Source organism: Phaseolus vulgaris, chromosome 8, assembly GCF_000499845.2.
Source record: "Phaseolus vulgaris cultivar G19833 chromosome 8, P. vulgaris v2.0, whole genome shotgun sequence".
Classification (NCBI taxonomy): Eukaryota; Viridiplantae; Streptophyta; class Magnoliopsida; order Fabales; family Fabaceae; genus Phaseolus; species Phaseolus vulgaris.
The window spans coordinates 2,420,152-2,446,305 of record NC_023752.2 but is presented as its reverse complement, the minus strand read 5'-3'; the positions used below and the strand labels follow the sequence as shown (position 1 = coordinate 2,446,305).

Here is a 26,154-nt window from a genome sequence, read left to right as displayed (position 1 = left end):
TGAAATACTGACATGTGCGTGGACCAAAATCATCACCAACATCACACCACAAATGCGTGCTCTTTTCATTTCGGTTCCTCTGCAGCAACAACAACAAAATATAGATATATCCCAACATGAATGAAGCACCACTATCTATAAACCTTATCACTGCATCTTTAGTTGGAAATTATCTCGTTTTTTCAAATGCTTAATTGTTTCCCTTTTTGACTATGTAGTTTGTGGGCTACATGTAATTGCAATATAGCTGAAGTGATAACGACACGTTCGGTCTAATTTCCTCCTCCAAGGTCACACTATATATATGCAGCATTTCTTTTATAAAAAGAGTCTTCCTTTAACATAATGGAATAGATAGTGCTTGTATCGAATGCAGTGGAGCAAAAATCGATCCATGGTCCTTTTTTTTTCCTCTATTGATACATTGCTACAATTCATAGAAATATATGATCTTAAAGTTCCTATACCTCTCTCAAATTCATGCCCAATATACGTCTACCCTTTTTTTACACTTCGTAGTTATAAAATCAGTATCATCAAAACTATATTCGGTGATCTTTACTTTATACTAATGCTGTGCAGATTTGATGTATAATAGTTGCATAATTGTGTACTGGTGTGTGGTGCAAATACTAATTTCTATCTTTTTTAGTCATAACTTGAAACAACAATCAACGTACACAAAAGGGTAATATTGGTTTATGTTCTTCTTAAAAATAAAGTGATTTCAAGTATCCTTCTCAACATAACCCTCATTCTTAGTGTTTATTAGATAATTAGTATTGAAAAATATTTTCAGAAATAAGAGGTGTAAGATACGAGAAAAACGAGTTTCATAATTCAATGATTTATTTTCTGAAATTTTGATAATAAAATTATCATTTTCACTAATTTTACTAGATCTATCAAAAGATGTTCTATAATTAAGATAATATTCACTTAAAGGAATGCTTATCATTCGGTGACTTGGTATTAGATGGAGCTTAAACCTTAGATTTATCAGTAACTTACTTTACTCGGAGTTATTATGTATTTAGTTGTTCAGACATTGCAGTGGATGTGTGAGCTTTGGTGATAAAAAAAAACAGTGGATGTGTAAGGGATACACTAAACATTTCTACCAAGCTGAAAGCATGATTGAACCCTACAAAAACCTCCTTAATGAAAATACACAAGCAAGATGTAAAATGTTTCAAAAATTTTATAGAGAGTTGTATAGAATTTCAAAGATTATGAAAAACATCATTTTTCCAATAGAAAGAAGATAATGATGAATTTACAACCCAATTTTTTATACAATAACCATAACCAACAACCATGAACCTTAGCGGGATGTCTAGTTCTTTAACATGAGCACACTAACTCCGATCAGCGTCCCTTTGGATCCTCAAGCTCAGAAAAAACATTCTGAGGGATCAACTGGTCAGATTCCTCGTTCCCGTAGCTTTTAGTGTTCAATCCACTGCTATTACTATGGGAACTGCTAAACATGTCTTTAGTTGTTCTGCCTTCATAATCCCCACTACTCTCCCACACTACATTACCATCAGCACTATCCTGAAGCTGAAGCTGCAGAACAAACTCCAACATCCCAACCACATCATTCATGGATGGTCTCTGAGTCCCATCCTCAACCAAACAGCTCAATGCAACCTCACCAAATTTGCGCAAACACTGAGGTGCTATCTGCCCCTTCAGTGCTGGATCCACAATCTCACCCAGACACCCCTTCTCATACCGATGCTTCGCCCAATCCACAAGTGACACCTGTGGCTTCTCCACCGTTCGGAGCAAAGGCTGCCTCCCACACAATACCTCTAAGAGCACCACTCCATACGAGTAAACGTCCGACTTCTCCGTCAAACGCTGTCGTTTGTAATACTCCGGATCCAAATACCCAATACTGCCTTTCACCTGAGTGCTCACATGGGTCATTGAAGAACCCGTGGGCCCAATTCGAGATAACCCGAAGTCTGAAACTTTCGCCACCCATTTTTCATCCAACAAGATGTTTGTGCTCTTCACGTCACGGTGAATGATCATCTGTTTCGCACCTGTATGCAGATAATGCAGTCCTCGTGCGGCCCCGATGCATATCTGAAGCCTTTGCTTCCATGAAAGCAAAGGGTTATCAGTGTCGTAGAGATGGCCACGAAGGGTTCCACGATCCATGAAATTGTAAACGAGGATCATCTCGTTGCTCTCGTAGCAGTAACCGATGAGAGAAACAAGATGGAGATGACGAAGTTGAGAGAGCATTTCGATCTCGTTCATGAACTCTTTCAGACCTTGCTGAGAATCCGGTTTGAGCCTTTTGATTGCCACAGGTGTTGAATCGTCGATGTAACCTTTGTACACGTTGCCAAAGCCTCCCACTCCAAGGACGTTGAGTTCGTCGAAGTTATTGGTGGCGGCTATGATTTCTGAGATTGAGAAGTGACGACAAAGGTTGCTTGGAAGCGATGATGAGCCACCCTCGCGAGTAGTTCCGTGCTTTTTACTTTCAACGGCGATGTTCTTCTTGCGTTTGACGAGGAAGAAAGCGACAATAAATAAAGTGAGCAAAAGGACGCCGAAAACTGCCCCCATCACGGCGGGAAGAGTTTTCTTGGAGACTCCAATTTTCTTGTTTGAGTCTTGATGAGTAACCACTGCGGGTTGTGTAGGAGGGTCGGGATTTGGTCCCGCAAGACTACCTTTATAATTGCTGATTTTGAAGATTTCAATTGCATTTATTTGTGTGTCCGAGACCCTGCTTTTAGGGTTAGGATGCATTTTAAGTGAAAGGTTAACTTTTTTCTGATTCTCTGAGATGATAACTACATACTCTCTAACCACGGGCACACCCCAGTTTTTGGTCCACAAGAAAACGTCTGCCCAATCGGTAGCCAACTGGTCTTGTATGAAGATGGAGAATATCAGGAAACCAGCCTCGTTAAATCTGGGGTTAAGCTCACAAAAGTATAACCTTAGGAAGTAGGTGAATCCGGAATCAACGGTAAAGTGCCAAGTGATGTTGTTCTTGATGTTGTTAGAGTCATTCATTCCCATATTCCTTACAGATCGGAACACTTGGTCTGGTGCCGTGTAGTTAGGAGTCTTCTTAGTGAAGCTCAGATTAGTTGTAGCCTTATACTCAATAGATTCTTCACTTTGAGTAACTAGGTACTTGCTATCGGCATCCCAAGTCCTGAGCATACCAGTGTCCCCAGAGGAGGAGATTGTATGGTCACCAGCTTTTAACCTGTACATGGTCTCGAGAGCAAACTTGTTCTCAATCACATACGGGGTCGTGGTGCCAACATATTGAGGCTGCTCCGTGTAGTCTTCATCAGGATCGGTGTAGTAGAGAGAAGGGGGCATCGAAACAATCTCGATCCCGTTGATGAAAGCGTAGGAATCTGTGGTGTTAGGAATGAAGATTATGTTGAGGTTCTCAGCGTCTTGGAGGTTAATGCAATACTCTCTGAACAAGATATCAGAGTGGCTAGGGTCATCATCAGCATCGGCGTTGAGGGAGGCATTGAAACCTTGAAGGAGGGTATAGGGGCCTGCTTTGACTGAGAAACAGGCTTGGGAGCGGTTGAAGTTTTGGTATGAAGTTGAGTAGAAGAAGAGACGAATGAACTTGGGGCCTGGTGTGAGAGGGAATGAGTAAGTGAACGGGGAGTGAGAAAGACGAGCATAGGTGTAAGGTCCCTGTTGGGTAGATGGTGTGAGTGAAGGAGCAGCAACGGAGAGATGGGTGGTTGGAGAGAGGAAGTGGATGTCTGCAGTCCAATTCCGAGTGTCGAGAGTGGAGAAGTTGGTGGATGAGCCGCAGCTGATGCTGAAGAGCTCAGTGGGATCATAAATATCTTCTGCTATGGAAATGAAAGAGAAGCACCATAACTGCAAGAGAAGAAGAATGGTTCCTGAAGCACTTTGCCTGCAAGTAGTTTCCATCGATAATCTCTAAACAAAGAGAGCTCAACTCAAACACCATAAATCAAGCAATGAATATATCAAGATTTCTCAAACTACTAGCGCTGGACATTTCGTGTGTACTTTTTCTAAGCAAGTGGGACATTTCAAGTCTTACCGTCTATGTTGGTTTGGCAGAAAGAATTTCATTAGAAAATGATTTTATTCATTTTAAATATTTTATTTATTTTTATTTAATAATATTTTTTAATAATTTATCACTATAATTAGGTGTAGCAATGCTTTTATTTACGAAACTCTGCAAGTTACAAATCAATGATGCTTTTATAAAATATTATATAGTTTTATATAATATTAAATTTTTTTTCTTATCCCTATCTTTGTTAATATGCGTATTTTTTATTATGAAATGATGAGAAAATCTTTAAAAATTATTAATGATGCATATAAATTTTATGTATCGAAAAAGTTGTTTTAAAAATTGAATTTCAAACAAAATGTTTCTCTTTATTCCAAGTATTAAGCTTTAAAATAATCACTTTCAAACGTTTTCACTATAAATTATTGTTAATTATTACTCATAACAACTTAAACTACAGTCATTTCTGTTAATATAGATTATAAATTTTCATAAATTAAAAAGTGCATGTTAGATAGAGGTCTCATACGTTGTTAAAAGAAAGGGAAAAAAATTAAAGTGTAGTTTTTTTAATTACTCAATTCAACTCCCTATTTGTGTTGCTTTTTACTGATATTTACTAGGAGACTGGAATGATTTAATTTATAAAAAAAAATCGAAGGACAACGTATATAGTTAAATTTTATAAAGGTTAAAAATTCATTTTATTAAAAAGAATAAAAATAGGTTTATTTTATGGTGAGTTGAAGAGCAAAGCAAGTCACGAATTCATGGAATTATTTATCATCAATATATAATTTTCTATTCTAGCATTGATAGAAGATGGATAAAAGCTTAATAATATATTTATGATCCTTTTCCTTTTCCTTTCCCTTTGCCTTTCCTTTTTTCATTAAAAAAACAACTTTAGCTGTGTTAAAATTTCTAGAACTCGTTAAAATTAAGGTAGACTTCGAAGTGCAAAGAGTATTTACACAACTAATAATAATTTATCCTCTAAAAATGTTAAAATGTTGACACACTTTATTTGAAAATCTGAACCTATTTTAATTAAATTTTTTTTATAAAAACTTTCATATAGATATTATTATGAAACTTAATTTCTCATAGGCTGATCTATTTTAATTAATAATTTAAATTTATCTAAAACTATAAAATGACAATGTCTGAATTAAAAAATAATAGATAAAATACTACTTTATATTTATCCCTCTGGTGAATCAACAAGCCAATAAGCAGTCATATTATTAAGTATTAATTTATGTGTAAAAAGTAAACAGAAGACATCACAAAATTTCCACATCCACCCACATTTGATTGGTTAGAGACTCTAAAGATACATTATGGTGCGTTATATAGTATATGGGCACAAAGAGGAAGATTAGAGTGCACTAATAGATATTTCCCACTCATGAAGGTCTTTCTTGTTTCAACATTCTTCCATTATCTCTAACCCTAGTTGGAAGTTTCCATTATCTCTTAACCGTAGTTAAAAAGAAATGTCACAAAATTGCAGAATATGATCCAGCTCTGCTGTCAATATCATGCCACCAGATAGCCTCAATTTTTGTCAATATATAAAAAAATCGAGTTTGTGCTTTACACTCGCAATATTTACATTTCCTACTGAAAAGGTACATGAATTCATCGATCAGGTTAACTAAATATAGAGAAGAAGAAAAACTGAAGCAAGTGGCAAGCGACATAATCTCTAGAAATCACTGCTGTTGGCAGTAGGTTTTTGTCATGCACACTGTTTTGGTCGAAAATTTTCATCAGACATCATTGAATTGATCAAAGTTTGAAGCCTTTCAGAACCTGGGCCAGGCCTAAGGAAGGACAGTAGCATTACCAACTACAGAACAAGGATCGCTCCCATTCTCCCTGCTTCCTATGCACCAGCCACCAGGAACAACCATCACAGGACGTCTAGACAATAACTCTGGATCGATTTTGTCCAATACTGGATCATCTCCGTGGAACTTCCTCGCGAAGGGGGCGTTGCTGTCAACCATTCTGCTCATGTCATCGACAGAAAGGTAGTGGGGATGTTGCCTGGGAGGATTGTCCCAAGAAATGAAGTGAAGATCACTATTAACAGTTGTGTTCTTGAACTCTTGAGCATTACAAATGACAGTGTGGAAGTACTCTTCAGGGGAAGATACGAAATTTGTGTAGTACATGAGAACAGTACGAGGTAGGTTGTCCCATCCCCATATACAGTAATCAATGAAAGATCTTGACAGTACCATCCAAGACGAACCTGGACTTTAATATAATTTTAAATCTTTTTGGGAAATCTCACTTCTCAATTTTTTCTACCAATTCATACATTATCCTATGTCTTCTTATCCAACAAAGGAAGTCCATCCAATGGCACAGCAATCACCTAAAAACTATAGCAACTAAAGCTTTCTTCCCAACAAAAACAAATAAACTCTTAAGCTTCAATAACTTAATTAATCCCAGTAAGGCCAAACCAAAACCGTTCTTCTGATGAAGAAAGCCCTGACTCCCTATAACCCATAAAACTAAAACAGCAACCCACAAGCTAGAACATATGATTGAATTCAGTCACAATTTTGCTGCAATTATAGTCATTGTAGAAATTTGCAAACACAATGCAGCCACAATTATGATCACATTGTGATTGTAAAGAGTCCAAAAAGCTTGACATAACAAAGGGATGAGCACCTGTGAAAAGTTTGAAGGCCGCTGGTCTACTTCTCCTCTGCGTTATCCATACCTGCTTGATATATTCTTAATGGCATGCTATATCTTTTTTGTTCTTTTCTTACGTTTATGTTTGGAAACAAGTTTATTTATATCATATCATCTACTTTTCTTTTAACACCAAATAAGTTGCTGATCAAAAAAAAAAAAAACAAATAAGAATTTACTCCTCACTTGTTTTCCCTATCTACTATTTATAGTTACAGAGGAACTAGAAAAAAAAAATCAATATATTTATATTAATATATTAATATATACCGTTCTCAAGCTCTATTAGGAGAAATAGTTTTGTCAAGTTTGAGGACATTTTACTTGCACTTTGACATGTTTTTTTATTGCTTTAAGAAAAAGAATTATATAAATGTCACTTGAGCAGAAGTTCAAATTCCAAAATTGAAGATTTTTTTTGTTTTTTTAAAAAAAAAAATTGTAGTAGACTTTTTAACTGATTGGGATACCTCTGGTTAGAATGGTAATGATGTTGAGAATAATTTCTTTGTTCTGGATATATCTAGATTCCCATGCCAGATTCTGCATGTTAAGTGAGTATGGATGCGTGCGTGAGAGGGTTCTAACTCAACCTTTTCTTTTTACTTCTCTTTTTGGTCTTCTGGTTTAATCACTAAATTACCATGTGAGAACTGAGAAGACGTAGTATTATTCTGGTGCTACTAAGGAACTTTGTGCTATGAATTAAGAGACTGCTGGTTTGGGTGGATTGGAAAACATGATGATGAAGAACAATTGGAATTATTTCATTCTTTTGATGAGATAAAAAAATAAACTTATACGAATAAAAATATTTTCCATTTAATGTATTACAGTTACGTTTAATATTGGTCAAAGATATGCTGTCCAGCATATGTGCATAATTATGTTTAATGTGTCAATGTTGGTCAATTCCTTGAGAAGACTTAAATTATATTAACAAAACGACATTTTTTTTTCATATGAAGGCCCTTTTGGGAGTTTATACTGTAAAAGAAAGTATATAAGGTGGTAAGACCTGTATAACAGCCTTTTAAATTAAAAATGGGAACTCTTGGTATAAGTCCCTTTTTTTGTTCATCACCAAGGAGTATCACCCCATCAAACAAGATTAAAACTGATATCTTTTAATTAGATTCTGTGGTGAATTCTGATGTTTGTCATATTGTGAGCTTCATGCTAAATTTTTGCCATGTGTTTTGTGATATATGAGATTTGTAAGTTTGTGTTTTTGTTTTGAAGACAAGGAGAATGGCCCAAGGACCATAAAAGATGTGAAGTTGATTAGTGCAGAAAAAATATTGGAGAACAACAGAACAGCTGGGGATTGCCAGAACCCATTATGTGATACCCCTGATACAGTTTTACGACAATGAATTGGTTCTTCAACATCCTGCTACCGAGAAAGGTCTTTTATTTTGTGTTTATTAGTGATATGCCAAAAGTTTGTCTTAATAGCTTTGTATTTTATTAGTAAGCAGTTTTTTTTTTTTTAAGTTTGTCTAGGATAAGGTTCAAGTTCTTTTCACTCACTTCAGCAAAAAAAAATCACTTGCTTACTATAAGAAATGGTTGAATTTAATATGCATGCGAAAACCACAGAAGAATGAAATAAACACAAGTTCATCTTACTAACATACTGTTTCTTAAAGTTTTTCCATAAGGAAAAGAAAAAGCAAGAAAACCGAAACATCATACATCATTTTGAGTGAAAGTACCTGAACAAACTCAATCCCAAGCTTCCTATGCTCACTACGAGGGTCATCTTGATGATATTGCTGTTTCGGCGATCTTCCTTGTCTTTGATGAGGGACTGACTCTCATCAACATATCTGCTCACCTTTATCAAGACAAAAAAACATACAAATTAAAATTATTACATAAGATAACTATATTGGATCAGAAATATTCAAAGATCATAGGTGTGTATACCATAGAGACCTTCTTCGATGTCTCAATGTTCTTCCTCAAGTAGTTGTCTAAAAGTATTTCAATGTCAGAGGGTTCACCTAAGTCTATGTCCTGCGGCGCTGTCCTAAAACTGGTAGAAAATTTACAGTTAGAGGATGAAAGAGAGTTTAAAGAGGTAAAAAGTAAAAAAAAAAAGTGAATACCTATCTGCGGGAGAGATTTGTTGCTCTAACATTTCTGTTAAACACATCATAGTCTTACGATTATCATCATCCTTCAACTGCTCCAATTCATCACTCATCTGGACATATATCGAACCACACATGCATGCATTCACATCAAAGAAAACTTGAACCCTAAACAAAATCTTAAATCCAAAACTAACCTTCTGAATACGGGCAGTTAGGTTGCGTAATTGGTATTTGATTTTTTCAATGACTTCCATTTTGGGATCACAGATACCAAGAGTACACCTCTGAAAAATGCTCTGATCCAGGAGGGAATGAGCCTCCTCCTCAATAGTCTTTACCTGTGAATTGGCAGAGGATGAGAAGTGTAGAGTAGAGAGGGGAATTGACAATAAATGAAAAAGAAGAGAAGAGGGAAGGACCTCGTCATCGAATTTGCTACATATTGTTTTAAGGAAAAACTTGAGGATTGTGAACTCGAGGGGGGCAAAATGTCGGGTTGGAGTCAGAAGAAGAGGATCCCGGGTGGACAGGGTCCGCGTCGGAAAAAGTGAATGTCCGGAGGATCCAGGCTTGCAGCTCATGGACCAAAGGGCTGATGGAGGGGTCACCTGTGTTGAGGAGGACTGCTGAGTAAGTGATGACAACCTTGATGTCCTCCCAATTGAAACTGAAGCCTCCCTCAAGCTGAGAATGATGGAACGGCTAGAGAAGGAATTATCGAGGTCATTGGCGGAGAGGCCGATGTGCCTATTGATGGCATCATACCGGACCTCTAGCTCCTTTACTTTCCCTTCCCAGTCCAGCAGCGTCCATGGTTGCCCCACTTCGGTTTCCGTATCCAGAATCCTAGGCCTAGGCGCTGGCGTTTGTCTACTTCCTCTGCCTAACATCCTATACACACCTTTGTCTATGGTCCTGTACACAATTTAATCATCATTCAAAAAGCACATGAGTCAATACACAGTTTCCTCAACAGCTACTCTGCTTCCTGACCATCAGTCAATACACAGTTGTGAGTGGGATTTTAATAATGTTGTTAGTGAGGTTTTAAGACCATAATGAAGATTTTTCTAGTAGAGCTAAAGCCTATAAATAGAATGCTCTCTAAGTTGTAAGATGCACCACAGAAATACAATAGAGAGAAATACAAAGAAGACTGTTTCTTTGGAGAAAATTCAAGTGAGTGGTTGTTTGTTTTACAATTCACATAAGCTACGCCGCACTCCATCCATCAGACCTGCTCATTCCATTCTGCTCAGACTGTGTTTATAACATTGATAAATTCCACCCTACATCAGAAACTTCCATAGAAAAAAGTCCTGTTTTGGTCTATCCGGTCCACCCATCACTTGTTTCCACTCTTGGCAGGCTAACATTAGACCCCAACAGATGATAACAGATGATTCACTACTGCCCATCCTTATGACAAAATACTGCTAGATGGATTACGCCATCTGCTGCACTAACCAAGCTCATCCTAATTAGAATAGGTACTGGAATAAGCCAAGACAGATTCATGCTACCAAGGAATTGTACACCCTAGCCCCACTCCTACACCTGCAAAACGACAAATTGACCTTAGCATAACCTACACTACTAACATTACTACTTTCTACCATCTTCACACTCTACTGCCATCCCCTGCACTCTCCTAACCATTCTAATAAACTAAACTGTCTACATCCCATCCAGTGCTACACCACCAGAGACCAGCAGATGCCCAGCCTTTATAATCTATGCGTGAGGATATTAAAGTGCAATAATATTCATCCAAAACAAAAAAAAGTGGGATGATGCATAACTGATTATCCATTTCATGCAAACACAAAATACACAGAAGAAATTCACACTTATATTCTAACTAAAGCATCACCTTAAGCCGATTCTTCAAGTTTCAGAATGTAGTAGAACTAGCAAAACACACACCGAAATAAACCAATCTAAGAAAGAGCAGCAGAAACAAATATCAAAGCATGCTTGCGCCAAGATCAATTTTTTCCGCAAATACACTGTTTTCGAGAGAAAATTTGCAAAACCCAGATGAATATTTTCAGAATAACGTACCTTTGTTTTCTTCGTTCACACCGGAGCCGCTGAAGCAAAGCCCTTCAACAGAAAAGTGATGAAAAGGAAACCGAATGTAACCAAGTGAACCGCCACCTTTTGGGGAGAAAACGTTGCAAGAATGCAATATTTGGGGAAAATGTATTTTTAAAATTTGATGATTACAGAAAATTATTTTGGATTTGAATTATTTTTCATTTCAAATTTTGAATTTCGAGGTTTAAATAAGAAAAATAAAATTCCTTTTGAATTCTTTTTCTAAAAAAATACTTAAAATTTACAAAAAAAAAAAATAATATTTCCATAATACATTCACTTAACACATTTCTATTATTATTTAATTAAAATTTACCAAAAATCATGAATATGTAGTCCACACCTTGGCATTTAATATTATCACACCAAATGAATATTTTCTTTTCATTCATTTTGATCATTTAATACTTTTTTTTCACTTAAAATTTGAATGAACATAACTTTTGGTTAAAGGCAATTTGTTAAAAACGCCCAAAAAGAAAAATATATGTTAAGACATTAATGCACAATTCTTTTGGTTTGAAATTCATTTACCAAACTCTTTTGGCAAAAGTTTTTATTCCATAATAATGGTATTGGTTTGACTATCATTAGGTAATATAATTAATAAATGAGATTACAAGAAGAAATTAAAGTTAAATAACTTATTATTAATAATAAATGTTTTTGTAGTAAAAAAATTCAAATAGATGTGAAGCTAATTTATAAAACTAATATATCTCATATTTATTAATATAGTGTATAAAAAAATAAATTATAATTTATTAAAATTTTAGAAATTAAAAATTCTATTTATTTGAAGAAATATTTCGTCAATTTGATTGTTTACTAAATTTAAGGTATTAAAAAAATATATATAAAATTAACTATTCAAGGTAAGAAAAGTTATATGACTTATAGAAATCATTATAGAAATATTAATAATAATAATAAATAATAAACTTTCTGCTTAATAAATAGTGATATACTAATAATGTAAATAAATTTATATTTATGAAAATTTTAGTGGTTCTTATAACATTATATAAAAATGTATTTTAAAAATGATTTATTATTGATTGACCATGAATAATTACTTTGTTTTAAACTATTCATAGTAGGATTGAATATTTTTTTTATGAAATTAACCATTGAAATTGTCATCTCCAGAATATGTTTTGATACTCAACATTTAATAAACATATTATTTTGTCTTGATAATTACATTATTAATCTTGAATAGACATATAATTATTTAAGTCAAATATTTTTAAAACATTCTAAAAAATTAGTGTCCTGATATCATTAATTTAAAAATAACAAAATAATTCTTAGAATCAAATTAATGTATTTATTAAATGTTATTATTCAAAAATATTTTTTAAGATATCATTTTCAATATAGGGTCATTTTCGTAAAATGTGGTGTGTCAGAAGCACGGCACCAACAACCTTGTCTTTAACGATAAGGATGAACAGAAAGATTTTTTTTGTCTGGACAGGACAAAGTTTTTCAAAAGTTTTTCATGACTAACTATGTAGTACGGTTGTACAGATATACGTATAATTTTTAAAATATAAGATATGGAACACAAATCTATATATTATATAATTTTGAATTATATAAATTGAAAATAAATATTTATATGCAAAAATATGTTCTAGATTCTTTTGGGAGCAGGAAGATATTTTTTATGATTGGTTCAAAAGAGTTTGTTCTTATTTTTATAATTATAATAAAAATTTATACAATAAATTTGAGTTTTTAGAAAGTTATTGTATTTATACCTTTTAAAATTGTGTTAGAACCGTGCTAGAATTTTTAAAAATTCAACAAATATTTTTTTTTGAATTGAACACTTCACCAATAAGTATCCTACGAGTGTCAACATGGATATGTGTGTCCGACACGAATACACCATTTAAAAATAAGAGTCCGAACTTCATAGTGCACCAACCCATTATGCCATGTGTCTGGTCAATGCTTCTCTTTTCCTTTTTTCGTCAAACTCATCAATTTTGTTCTTAGTTTTATCTACCTTAATCATATTTTAATCACAATTTTCTGTATAGGTGTCTCAGTCGATTTTTTACTAGAATAATTTTATAAATTAATTATTAAAATAGATAAAAAAATTAAAAAATTATTAAAATGTTTAACTATTTATCTTACTACAAGAGGGATAAAAAGACAGATGTGTTAATAGTACTTTCCAATCATAACCCTAACTCTACAAGTTTAAAATTTAAAGAAAGCAAAAACCTCAATAAGAAATCCTAATAAGGTTGGAGTGGTTAAGGAGGTTTCCTCCTTCAAGGCAAAATTCCTACTTCTGTGTTTCATTGTTATAAAGGGAGATATTCTTTTTTAACTGTTTCATTATTAGTTTACTCATTTACCTCGGTGTAAACAGCTCTCATCTCTACTCATTCTACCTTTAAATGTTAGCTTTGTTCATTTACCCATAGTTGGGTTAATTATGGGCTGATTTTGCGGTCTATTTTATGTTGTATGGGCCGGGCTGATATTGGCCCTCTTTTGCAATTGTATTTTGCACCTCCATATTTTGAAGCTGCACTCCTAAAAAGTTGGAAATTCCAAGTTTATTCTTTTCAAAATAAATTGTCAGTTGTGGGAAATTAGGGTGTTTTTGTTGGAGTGTTTGGATATAATGTGAAGATTGTGTTAGTGATGGCTGTGGGTGCTTAGTGGATGTGTGATGTTTGGTGGCGTGATTGTTGTTGTTTATTAAAAAGTTAAATTTATGTATTAATGTAAAAAAATAATTCAAAATACAAAATATGTATTTTGAAATTTAAGTTATACATTTCAAAATACATATTTACATTATATTTCTATTTCAGAAGATAAATATTTATTCCAAATATACATTTTAAAATACATTCTGTAATAGAAAAATGTATTTTAGAATATATATTATGTTATTTTCAGTATAAATTTCAGAATATCTATTTTATATTTTGAATTATATATTCCAAAATACAATTTTTATTTTAGTTTTTATAATTAAAAAATACATCTTTTTATTCTAGACTAATAAACTTATTTTTAAATATATTTAAAATTGTATATTCTAAAATATATTTTAATATTTAAAAATACATTCTAAATTATATAATATAAAATGCATTAATATATTTCAGATGTATATTCTAAAATATATTTTATAAATCTGAATCTAAAACAATTTTATTATTTCACCACCTACCTATAAGATGCAACTTCAAAATATGGGGTTGCAGTTCTTTTATTTTTTCTTCGTGATTGTTCTTTTATTGTATCGACTAAATCTATGAAAATTAAAAATAATAATTTTAAAATATAGAAATTAGGACTATTTTATAAAAAAATATATAAAAAAAATGTCACTTTATTCACATGATTCTAAATGTTAATACGATGACGACAAATATCTATTTAAAAGTTATAGAAGTGTGAATATTATTTTATTAAAAATTAAATATCTATTTAAAAATTAAAAAGAATTTGAATGTTATTTAATACAAAATTAAGGAACATAAATGCAATCTTATTTTAACAACAGATGTCTACTTTTTATTTTATTTTAATTAAGTGTGATTATTTTTCAATCACTGTGTAAAGATATTATTTTCAACTTCCGACATAATACATTTTATTTTGTTTTATTTTATTGAAGTGTGATTACGTTTTAACACGAAATAAAAAATAATGCACGTGTGAACCCTCTGCATAGAGTGAACAATGAATTAACTAATTCTAACTGTTTCATAATATTATATTCGATTTCGTTTAAGCTGATTTATCAAAGTAAATAAAAGAGTTGATCTTCAACTCAAAATTTAATTCGTAAATGAATGAATTGAATTCGATTTATACATGTTGAATCAGATTGGTTCATTAACTAGATTAATATATATTAAGTTTAATTTGTAAAATTTAGGAAGAATCCGATGTTAATCATTTAAACTAAAAAAAAAATGTTATTCGGAATTGGGTCCTAAAAAGAAAGAAAGAAAAAAAAAATGAAAAGGAAAGGTTAGACTTGGCCCTGCTAAGAATCAAGTCTTCCCCCTTAGTTCCAAAGAGTAGACTAGTGTTAAGTTAAATTTCGTTGGTTGATTACTGTTACAAGCTCAACGAGATGATTTAGATGGTACCGGTGTCTTATGGTTTTTTTTGATATTTTTGATATCTTGCTTCACTTTATATCAATACAAAATATTAATATTTATAATTAAAAAAATAAAAAAAATTCTTTAATAAAAATATAATTAAAATAAAAATATTAAAATAATTTTCAAAATTATAAATAATTAAAATATTAATATTTATTAGGTTAAAGGGTGAATTAGGGTGTCAAAAATATTTTTGCTTTTTTATTGTCTGTAACAAAGAATTTATTGAATAAAAGAAGCACTTACGTGCTACAACCCTACAATTAAAGCTCTTTTCTGTGGAAACAAAAACAGAGAAGTATCATGAGCCACGTCTAGAATAAAAGCATTGATGTTGTTCTCCAAAAAATTCAGCAGCATAAAAGCATTGCTGCCATCTCCCGGGGCATAGTTACAACAGAACCCTGAAATCTGGGTGTTGATGTTGGTGATCCGAGTAACGTGTTGTTCAGGTACTCCTGAAGCTGATAAAGTTCACCTTGACCCCTTCTATGGAGGAATGTGAACCCAAGCAAATTTGTTTTGTAGGATTAAAGTTTGCATAGCTGAAGATCTATGAAATTTCAGATATGAAATTTGCTGCCTTTAGAACACCCCTCTCAGTTGTGACTCCTTCCCAAAGCTTTGCCTACTAGTCTATTTACCAAAAATTTGCACAGATAATTTGGATTAAGAAACAAATCCGAATATGAGAAAAGTTATTAAAATATTGTAAGAGTAAAGAATTATACAGAAACGTGTTCACCAAAAACAGTTTGGAATTTTTTTATCTCTTCATATATTAAATTAGATAAAATAACTATTAATGTAAAAATATTTAGATTAATAATATATCAAAATTAAACTCATAAAATAATTAAAATAATTTTTTTGAATGTTTATGTAAAAAATAATAATTTAAAAAGGTTTATTTACGATATCATTTTAATGTTAACTTTTTAATTTCAACTTATGCGACATGAAAAATACAAATTATTCCAGATATTTTTTCCGTGAAATTTTCGCCCAGCCAGTCCAAAGAAAAGGAGATAGAAAAGAAGAACCAAAAGGCAAATGTAGACTCTGTTAGCTGGGAAGACTTGAAGTCTACCCTGACTTCTACAAAAATAGCGAGGACCACCCTTTAGATGCATTTGTTGATTTATCTCGTTTAAGCTCTTTGTTTAGGTACTGTGTGGTGGTTCCATTAGCATATCCATGGACACAAGCTGCACACAAACTGCTTTAGGCACCATCCTCCTCCTCTTTCTGTTGTCGTGCCTTTCCATAGCAGATGTTATCTATCGTCCTCCTGATCTCTTCAGCATCAGCTGTGGCTCTTCCACCAACTTCTCCACCCCTGATACGAGGAATTGGACTTCAGACATCAAATTCCTCTCTCCAACCCATAACTCAGTAGATCTTCCTCCACTCATACCATCTATCCCACAGGGTCCTCCTTACGACCATGCTCGTCTCTCTCACTCCCTGTTCACCTATTCATTTCCTGTCACCCCAGGCCCTAAGTTCCTTCGCCTTTTCTTCTACTCCACCTCATACCCAAACTTTGATAGCTCCAAAGCCTTTTTCTCAGTCAAAGCAGGCCCATACACCCTCCTTCAACATTTCAATGCTTCCCTCAATGCAGATTCTCAAAATGACCCCACTCACTCCAACATCTTATTCAGAGAGTATTGCATAAACCTCCAAGAAGGACAAAAGCTCAACATCACCTTCATGCCAAGCACCATAGATTCCTATGCTTTCATCAATGGAATCGAGATTGTTTCAATGCCCCCTTATCTCTACTACACCAGTCCTGACGTGGACGTCAATGGACTGCCCAAACCTGTTGACCCCTTGAACCCATTCCCCATTGAAAACGGCTTTGCTCTGGAGACAATGTACAGGTTAAGAAATGCGGACCAATATATTCCCCCGGCAGAGGACACAGGTATGCTCAGGAAATGGGATGTTGATAACAATTATGTAACAAGTCCAAGTGTAGAATCTCTTCTTATTGACGATACAACTAAGCTGAACTACACCAAGACTCCTAACTACACTGCACCAGACGAAGTGTACCGATCCTTGAGGAATATGGGAAATGATGGGTCTATGAACAAGGGGTTCAACCTCACATGGCAGCTTCCGGTTGATTTGGGTTTCACCTACTTGCTAATGTTACACTTTTGCCAGCTTAACCCGGAGATTATCAATCCTGGTGATCTCACCTTCTACATCTACATTCAGGACCGGCGGGTTGAAGAGTGGGCAGACGTCCTCAGTTGGAGCGATAATCAAAGGGGTGTACCAGTGGTTAGAAACTACACAGTTTTAATGCCCTCCAATCAGGACAAGGTAAATCTTTCACTTAAAATGCATCCTAACCCTAAAAGCTTGTGCTGGGACGCACAAATAAACGCAATTGAGCTCTTCAAAATCAACGACTCATCCGGTAATCTCGCTGGACCAAATCAAATCCCAAATAAGAAGAGCAGTGGCACCACGAGACCCCTAATTCCCGCTGTCGCCGGTGCAGTTTCTGGTGTCGTTTTACTCTCCTTTATAGTGGCTTTCTTCGTCATCAAACGCAAGCATAGCGTTGCCATCGACAAGGGTTCCAACCAAAAAGACGGAACTTCTCGCGGGGATGGTTCATCATCGCTACCAACCAATCTCTGCCGTCACTTCTCAATCGCAGAAATCAGGGCCGCCACAAACAACTTCGACGAACTCTTCGTCGTTGGAGTGGGAGGCTTCGGCAACGTGTACAAAGGCTACATCGACGACGGTTCAACACCTGTGGCAATCAAAAGGCTCAAATCGGATTCTCAGCAAGGTTTGAAAGAGTTCATGAACGAGATCGAAATGCTCTCTCAACTTCGTCATCTCCATCTTGTTTCTCTCATCGGTTACTGCTACGAGAGCAACGAGATGATACTCGTTTACCATTTCATGGATCGTGGAACCCTCCGTGACCATCTCTACTACACCGATAACCCGTCCCTGCCGTGGAAGCAAAGGGTCGAAATATGCATAGGTGTTGCACGAGGATTGCATTACCTGCATACAGGTGTGAAGCAGGTGATCATTCACCGTGACGTGAAGAGCAGCAATATCTTGTTGGATGAAAAATGGGTGGCCAAGGTTTCAGACTTCGGTTTATCCAGAATTGGGCCCACAGGTATTTCGATGAGTCATGTGAACACTCAGGTGAAAGGTAGCATAGGATACTTAGACCCGGAGTACTACAAACGACAGCGTTTGACGGAGAAGTCTGACGTGTACTCGTTTGGCGTAGTGCTCTTGGAAGTATTGTGTGGGAGACAACCTCTGGTCCACTGGGAGGAGAAGCAACGGATCTCAGTTGTTAAATGGGCGAAGCATTGCTATGAGAAGGGATGTCTGTGTGAGATTGTGGATCCTTCATTGAAGGGCCACATAGCAGCTCACTGTTTGCACCAATTTGGTGATATTGCGCTGAGCTGCTTGCAGGAGGATGGGGCCGAGAGACCCTCCATGAAAGACGTGATTGGGATGCTGGAGTTGGTTCTGCAGCTTCAGAATAGTGGTGTTGGTGAGGAGGTATCGAGCAGGGATGAGTGTAGCCAACATGGTGGAGATTATAGTAAGAGCACCGATGGAGATAATAGCAGCTGGAGGAGCAAGGAATCGTCTGTGTTGATCCCTGGTGACGTTTTCTCAGAGATTAAGGATCCAAAGGGACGATGAGCTTCAACCACTATTCAAATTCACTCCCAGTTTCAATATACAGCGTGATATGATAAAGAGAAAATATTTTTCATATTTAAATATGGTTATGAGACTAAATATGATGAGGTTACAAAAAATTAATAATTGTTAATAACACTTCATGTTAAGTTGGCCTTAGAATGTTTTGTTTTGTTTTGTTATAATTCATGGGTGTGAACCTTTTCATTTTTTATATGGGTACCTGAAGTATTCTATTTTTTTTTTTATTTCATTCATTCTTGATAAAATAAAAACTTCATGTTAAATAAGTGTCTAATATTTATATTTATCATTAATGTAAATTTTTTTATATGTTAGAAATTACAATTGATATTATTCTTAAAATAGTTATCAACAAATCTATTACTATTATGACAGTATTTTTCAATACTTTATTTTTTAAAAAATAAAACTTGTCATTGAACATAGTATGTACAATAAAAAAAACACGTAATAAGAAATAAATAAATATATATATATATATATATATATATATATTTAATTAGTTATAAAGAGGGGCGTAAACAGGGATAAGAACTAGAACTTTACTCGTTCTTGTATAATTAGTTATTTAATTAAATAATTTTTTTTTTTTTTTATGAATAATTTACGCTATAAATGTATATAATTTTTAATTTTGTTATGAATTTGTAGATATTATTTTAATTATAATAGTTTCCGGCAAATATTTTAATATATTATTTAGTTAAATAAATTAAAATAAATTTATTATTTTTAATGAATTAAATCAATTTAAAATATAAAAATATATAATTTTATTTATTTTTAAAAATAATATGATCATTATAATAATGGTTTACTTTTTTAAAATAATAAATTTGTTAAAACACGGTGATTTTAGGATAACAACATAGCTATAATATTAAATTAAATTAGAGGTTTCCTTCTTATAACCCTTTTTTTTTACACAATTTTTTTTATTTTATCTTTATTTAATATATTTTATTTATTAATACAAAGGAACATTTTATTATTTAATATGAATTACTTAAAAAGTAAAATTATTTTTTATTTTTTAAATTAATATTAATGGATAGTCTTTATTTGCAAAGTAATTTCTTATATTTGTGTGTAATCAATTATCTTTTCTAGAGATTTTTGCTTTGTTATATGAAGGGTTTTGGTGTGACTAGGGTTTGTGTGGGTGATTGTTCATTCCCCAGCTTAGTGGTGGACGGTGGTGGCGCATGGGTTGTGGATGCTGGTCGGTGGCGGCGCAGTAGTCTACCGAGACGTTGGTGGTGATGCGGCGACTCTATACGTTTGCTTTCAAGGTGTATTCTTTCCTTAAATTTCTTCTTAGAAATTCTATTGCCCACAACCAAAGTTGACACGTTTTTCATGTAACCAGTTTTAATTTGTAGTAAAGTCACGATTTTTATTGAAATTTGTGGTAAAGTCACAATTTTTATCAACATTTGTGGTAGAGTCAAGATTTTTAGGTGGTGCGGCTAGTGGGATGGTGGCAGTTGGCGTAGCCTAGTTGACAACTTCTTAGCCTTTGAGAATGACGGAGGGCTTTGCGGGTTTCTTAATCCCATGGACTTGTTTGATGGATCGAGAAGTGTTCCCTAATAAGAAAGTGTTTGCTATGTCAGGCTGAAGGAAGACTTTTACTCAGACTTTGGAAAATACATGTGACATTCCTTTGTCCCATATACCTACTCCTTGTATTAAAGGAGACATGATTGCTGTCCGGATTGATGAGGCAAATTACTTGGTTGGTCTTTGCAAGACCCATCTTCATGGTCAGATTATTCTATCTAAGGGGGATAAACCTCTCACACACCTAGATTTAATTAAAAAGTTGCAGCAGTGTGGAAGGCTTTTGGACCGTGGAAAACAATTCTTCTTGGAAAGGGTTTCTACGAGTTTGAGTTCGCTTCTTTAGAAGACATACGATGGACCCTCAGGATGGGTTCCTTGAAGTTATCTCCTGGTTTCTTGAGATTTGCTGGGACAAAAGACTTTGTTCCAGCAACCATGAAGACTACCAAAACTCAAACATGTGTTATAATCTAATATATGTTGTCCCCTCTTCCCGACCACCTCTTGGTTGAATGTCTAGACTTTGCTTTATAGCTGGTGCGAAATATGAATGACTCTCTCCATTTTGCTCTCATTGTAAGATGATTGAGCATGAGCTTGCTCAGTGCGGGGTAATTCATGATCAGGATCGTATTCTTGGACCTTAACATAAACCTTCTCAGAAGACAACTTCTGATGAACGGGAACAGGGGATCGCGATTCCTAAACAACGTAAAGAGTATCCAAAGAAAGATTTGTAGCAGAAGCTCGTGGAAGACCTCCCTGGGAAATTGAAATTGATGCTCCTGGTGGGGCTAATGCAAGGTCACTCTTGGGTCACCTTGCTTCTGATAAACTAGGTGAGAGGAGAATGATTTTACAAACATGTTTCCTTTCGAGAATGCCTTAGATTATGATACGTCCCCACCCAAATAGGAGTTATTCACTCCCACTTCGAATTTTCCACAATCGGAGATGCCTAGAAATTCACTTGTCTTTCCAAACCAAGGACTCATAGTCACATTACTCATATTGATAATAGAATTGAACATGTTGGAAAAGAAGATGGTACGAGAGTGAAAAGACAAAATGTTACTTGTGTTTTTTTCAATCTCTATTTGTATTTTTTAATATAATTTTTTATTTGAGAAAACATATAGTCTATTTTTTTCTATTTTTATTTTTAAATATAAATTTCATTTAAATATAAGGCTTTGCTTGAATTCTTATATCGTGTTTCTGAAAAATAAAAATTATGTTTGATTTAATGATTTCCAACAAAAATTCCGTACGCAATATTTTATAAAATTTTCAAAATAAACTTTTGAATAACAATTTGTATCCATAATATGTAAATCGTGTTTGGTTTAACTCTCCTATATTTTATTTTTTTAAACATATTTATGTGCTGCAAATTGATTATCATAAATTAAATTGGAGTGTCATTCTAAATAAATTTGTGTATTACTTACTTTACACATCCTATTTTCAATATACATTTTCTTTATTTTTTCTTTTCAATTCTCATATGTAAAATAAATATTTTTTATGATTTTTAAAATCCAGAACAACATACATAAATCAAATAAAAATAAAACAAGTCAATTTTTTTTAAAGTTAAATTAATTCATAGATTTCCTTGTATAAATATCCACTATTAAACTTATCCTCGTACAGATTGAGAGATAGAAGTTGAAACAGCAGTCCATATTTTATATATAGACACACACTGACTTCAATAAATTGAATGCAGAAAAGCTCACAGATATGTTGACAATGTCTATCTTCCCTGAAATTTGTTCTTGCAGTAACAAAAACATGCTAACTAATAAGACATTTATAACAGTAGAGTGAAGAAGCCAAAGCATGAGAATACATACATATATAGCATGACCAACAAGATCACAATCTTAGATATTCATCTTGGGCAAGTCCTTTTGTAGGGCGAACACCTTTCTGGATTAATTTTAACCCGATCTGGTGCTTGTAAGTTCGAACAGAAACGATAACCATTGTTAATGATCCTACAACGGATGGCTGGCTTACGTGGATTAAAAACATTGCTAGGGGTCACTAAACTGGATTTAGCAACCATTGTAGTGGTGATAGTGGGAAATTCTGAGTCCAATTGATGGAAGATGAGGCAGTCTTGTAGGGAGCCATCACACAGAGGGGTGGAGTCATTGGCGTTGGACACAGCTGCAATGCTAAGATGTGCATGCAGCGTAATCACCATAACCCATATCAAGAAAGGGGTTGATGATAGCTTCTTCATGCTGCTCATCACTTCTACACACCAATGGACATCCACTATCCACCTTTAATATATACATATACCACTTCCAAGATTACAGCTGCACTACATTATGGTGGCAGTTGCAAAATAATAACACTTTCTAACCTAACTCTCCACCTCAATAATTCCTCCTTCCCATGTGCAGTGGGGCATAACACTGTTAGGACCATTTTTGGAATCTGCAGTTCAGTTTTCAATTGCCAGAATCTTGGGAGATCAACTATATTCATTCATCTTTTCTTAATACAATGCAGTGATTTCCTATAAAAACATTTACAGAACAATATGTCGTTAAACTCATCAAATAATTTTAAATGTTAATACAAAAATAAAAATGTTAAAATGACTATTTATAACATATCATCTTTAATATTGATTTTTAAAAAACATAAACAAAAATCACTCAAGATATTTTTGCGGAGGCTGAAATTTCCACAAATAATAATAAATACATATAGCGATGGAACCCGGTGCATTAAAGTCTTATATGCTTGCTCAGAGAATAATATACAGAAATCTGATTAATAAACAAGTTAATTCCTCCATTTCTAGTGTTTGAGGTCTGTGTGAGCTTCCCTTACAGTTTATCAATGGACACAACATGCATGGCGACCATCCTCTTCCTCCTCTTGTTGTGCCACCCTTACCTTTCCACAGCAGACGTTATTTACCGTCCCGTTGAGCATTTCACCGTAAACTGTGGCTCCGACATAAACTTCAGTGTCGATGGTCGGAACTGGACTGGAGATAGCAATACCAAATTCCTCTCCGAAAGCAAGGACTCAGTTGCTGCTCCTGCACAGATACAATCAACAACACAGGGCCCTTACACTTATGCTCGCCTCTCTTATTCCCAATTCACCTACTCCTTCCCCGTCACCACACAAGGCCCCTTCTTCCTTCGTCTCTTCTTCTACTCAACTTCATACCAAATGTTTGACCGCTCCAAAGCCTATTTCTCAGTCCAAGCAGGCCCATACACCCTCCTTCAACATTTCAATGCTTCCCTCTATGCTGATACTGACGACGACCCTGGCCACCACGACACCTTGTTCAGAGAGTATTGCATCTACCTCCAACATGGTGAGAGCCTCAACATAACCTTCACTCCAACCACCACGGATTCGTACGCTTTCATTAATGGAATCGAGATTGTTTCAATGCCCTCTTATCTCTACTACTCCAACCCTAACTACACCGTTCTTGACGACTTCATTGGATTGCCACAACTTGTTGGTCAAATGAACCAAGTATATATCATTACAAACAACGTTTCTCTGGAGACGAAGCACCGGTTGAATGTTGGAGGAGCACAAATCTCCCCTTCGCAGGACACTGGCATGCTCAGGGCCTGGGATACGGATGATAAATACCTAATTACTGACAGTGGAACATCTGTTGATTTTATCAAGAAAACTAATCTCAGCTTCGTTAAGACTCCTAACTACACGGCACCCGACCAAGTATACCGAACCGTAAGGAATATTGGATTGAATCCCTTTAAGAACCTGACATGGCAGTTTCCGGTTTATTCTGGCTTCTTCTACTTGCTAAGGTTACACTTTTGTCAGCTCAACCCGGAGGTTCAAGACCCTGGAAACCAAATATTCTACATCTTCATTCAGAAACTGATGGCTGAAGGAGGTGCAGACATTCTCATGTGGAGCGACAACCAGAAGGGTGTACCAGTGGTTAAAGACTACGCAGTTTACATTCCAGGGAATAGGGAAAAGGTATATCTTTCACTGGAAATGCATCCTCATCCTAAAAGCTTCATCCAGGATGCACAACTTAATGCAATTGAACTCTTCAAAATCAACGACACAACAGGTAGTCTCGCTGAACCCAACCCAGATCCTCTTCCAAAAACCCTCGATAAGCAAATACCAGAGCAGAAAAGTAGCGGCACCACCAGACCCCTAATTGCAGCCATCGCAGGTGCAGTTTTTGGTGTCGTTTTACTCTCCTTTATAGTCGTTTTTTTCATCACCAAATGCAAGCAGAACGTTGTTGTTTACAAAAACCAAAAAGATGGAACTTCTCGCGGGGGAGGCTCATCATCATCGCTGCCAACCAACCTCTGCCGTCATTTCTCAATCGCAGAAATCAGGGCCGCGACAAATAACTTCGACAAACTCTTCGTCATTGGAGCGGGAGGCTTCGGCGACGTGTACAAAGGCTACATCGACGACGGCTCAACACCTGTCGCTATCAAAAGGCTCAAACCGGGTTCTCAGCAAGGTCTGAACGAGTTCATGAACGAGATCGAAATGCTCTCTAAACTTCGTCATGTCCATCTTGTTTCCCTCATCGGTTACTGCTACGAGAGCAACGAGATGATACTCGTTTACGACTTAATGGATCGTGGAACCCTCCGTGATCATCTCTACGGAACCGATAACCCTCCGCTCTCGTGGAATCAAAGGCTTCAGATATGCATCGGCGCCGCACGAGGACTGCATTATCTGCATACAGGTGCGAAACAAATGATCATTCACCGTGACGTGAAGAGCACTAACATCTTGTTGGATGAAAAATGGGTGGCGAAGGTTTCAGACTTCGGGTTATCTCGAATTGGGCCCATGGGTTCTTTGATGACCCATGTGAGCACTCAGGTGAAAGGCAGTATTGGGTATTTGGATCCGGAGTATTACAAACGACAGCGTTTGACGGAGAAGTCGGACGTTTACTCGTATGGGGTGGTGCTGTTGGAGGTATTGTGTGGGAGGCAGCCTTTGCTCCGAATGGTAGAGAAGCCACAGGTGTCACTTGTGGATTGGGCGAAGCATTGGTATGAGAAGGGGTCTCTGGGTGACATTGTGGATCCAGCATTGAAGGGGCAGATAGCACCTCACTGTTTGCGCAAATTTGGTGAGGTTGCGTTGAGCTGTTTGCTTGAGGATGGGACTCAGCGACCTTCCATGAACGACGTGGTTGGGGTGTTAGAGTTTGTTCTGCGACTTCAGCTTCAGAATAGTGCTAATGTGAATGCAGTGTTGGAAAGTGGTGGGGATTATGAAGACAGTTCTACTGAGGACATGTTTAGCAGCACCCATACTAGTGTTCATGCTTCAGACTATAGTAACAGCAGTGGATTCAACAGTACAACCTACGGGAGTAAGGCATCTGACAGGTTGATCTCAGAGCTTGTTTTTTCTGAGATTAAGGATCCAAAGGGACGCTGATTGAGGTTATTCAAGTTCTGGTGGAGTTTGGTGTATCATAAGAAAAAGAAATAATGGTTGGAATAAAGAAAAGTAAATTAGATTCATTTGAATTTTATTTTTTTAAAAATTACATTCGAATATGTGCCTTTAAAACTTCACTCAAGTCTCTTGTTTCTTTTAAATATATTGCATTTCCCTTGATAAAAAAACACTGTAACGATGAAAACAGATGTAATTAGTGTGTAATTTTTTTTTTAAAAAGTCA

At 35.2% G+C, this 26,154-nt stretch overlaps 4 protein-coding genes and 1 pseudogene across 5 annotated transcripts; 2 read left to right on the top strand and 3 right to left on the bottom strand.

Moving 5' to 3' along the window:
- Positions 1-1,186: 1,186 nt before the first annotated feature.
- On the bottom strand, positions 1,187-3,981 carry LOC137823978 (receptor-like protein kinase FERONIA). The gene has a single exon (XM_068629380.1). It carries the CDS (start codon positions 3,943-3,945, stop codon positions 1,369-1,371), a length of 2,577 nt encoding a protein of 858 aa, XP_068485481.1. The 5' UTR covers positions 3,946-3,981; the 3' UTR covers positions 1,187-1,368.
- Positions 3,982-5,618: 1,637 nt separating this feature from the next.
- LOC137823501 (beta-glucuronosyltransferase GlcAT14A-like) lies at positions 5,619-7,333 on the bottom strand (annotated as a pseudogene).
- A 1,058-nt stretch (positions 7,334-8,391) lies between these two features.
- LOC137826674 (magnesium transporter MRS2-7-like) lies at positions 8,392-11,076 on the bottom strand. Of its 2 annotated transcripts, none has more exons than XM_068632744.1 (6): positions 10,951-11,076; positions 9,306-9,801; positions 9,081-9,224; positions 8,899-8,996; positions 8,717-8,825; positions 8,392-8,624 (listed from the first exon to the last, which is right to left on the bottom strand). In XM_068632744.1, the coding sequence occupies exons 2-6, from the start codon at positions 9,774-9,776 to the stop codon at positions 8,484-8,486; spliced, it is 963 nt and encodes a 320-aa protein (XP_068488845.1). In that variant the 5' UTR covers positions 9,777-9,801; positions 10,951-11,076; the 3' UTR covers positions 8,392-8,483. The 2 variants fall into 2 exon arrangements, with proteins under 2 accessions (XP_068488845.1, XP_068488846.1); XM_068632745.1 differs by having other exon boundaries at positions 8,726-8,825.
- A 5,146-nt stretch (positions 11,077-16,222) lies between these two features.
- Positions 16,223-19,019, top strand: LOC137826243 (receptor-like protein kinase FERONIA). Its single transcript, XM_068632137.1, has one exon. It carries the CDS (start codon positions 16,341-16,343, stop codon positions 18,855-18,857), a length of 2,517 nt encoding a protein of 838 aa, XP_068488238.1. The 5' UTR covers positions 16,223-16,340; the 3' UTR covers positions 18,858-19,019.
- A 3,919-nt stretch (positions 19,020-22,938) lies between these two features.
- LOC137823977 (receptor-like protein kinase FERONIA) lies at positions 22,939-26,047 on the top strand. The gene has a single exon (XM_068629379.1). The coding sequence runs from the start codon at positions 23,313-23,315 to the stop codon at positions 25,905-25,907; it is 2,595 nt and encodes an 864-aa protein (XP_068485480.1). The 5' UTR covers positions 22,939-23,312; the 3' UTR covers positions 25,908-26,047.
- Positions 26,048-26,154: the final 107 nt, after the last annotated feature.

Bases quoted from the DNA above. Each gene is read 5' to 3' on its own strand.
- LOC137826243 (XM_068632137.1), top strand. From the start codon at position 16,341: ATGGACACAAGCTGCACACAAACTGCTTTAGGCACCATCCTCCTCCTC.
- LOC137823978 (XM_068629380.1), bottom strand. From the start codon at position 3,945: ATGGAAACTACTTGCAGGCAAAGTGCTTCAGGAACCATTCTTCTTCTC.
- LOC137823977 (XM_068629379.1), top strand. From the start codon at position 23,313: ATGGACACAACATGCATGGCGACCATCCTCTTCCTCCTCTTGTTGTGC.
- LOC137826674 (XM_068632744.1), bottom strand. From the start codon at position 9,776: ATGTTAGGCAGAGGAAGTAGACAAACGCCAGCGCCTAGGCCTAGGATT. The intron at 9,225-9,305 runs GTCCTTCCCTCT...GCCAATTCACAG, and splicing joins GTAGCAAATTCGATGACGAG to GTAAAGACTATTGAGGAGGA. The intron at 8,625-8,716 runs GTATACACACCT...GTCTTGATAAAG, and splicing joins CATCGAAGAAGGTCTCTATG to GTGAGCAGATATGTTGATGA.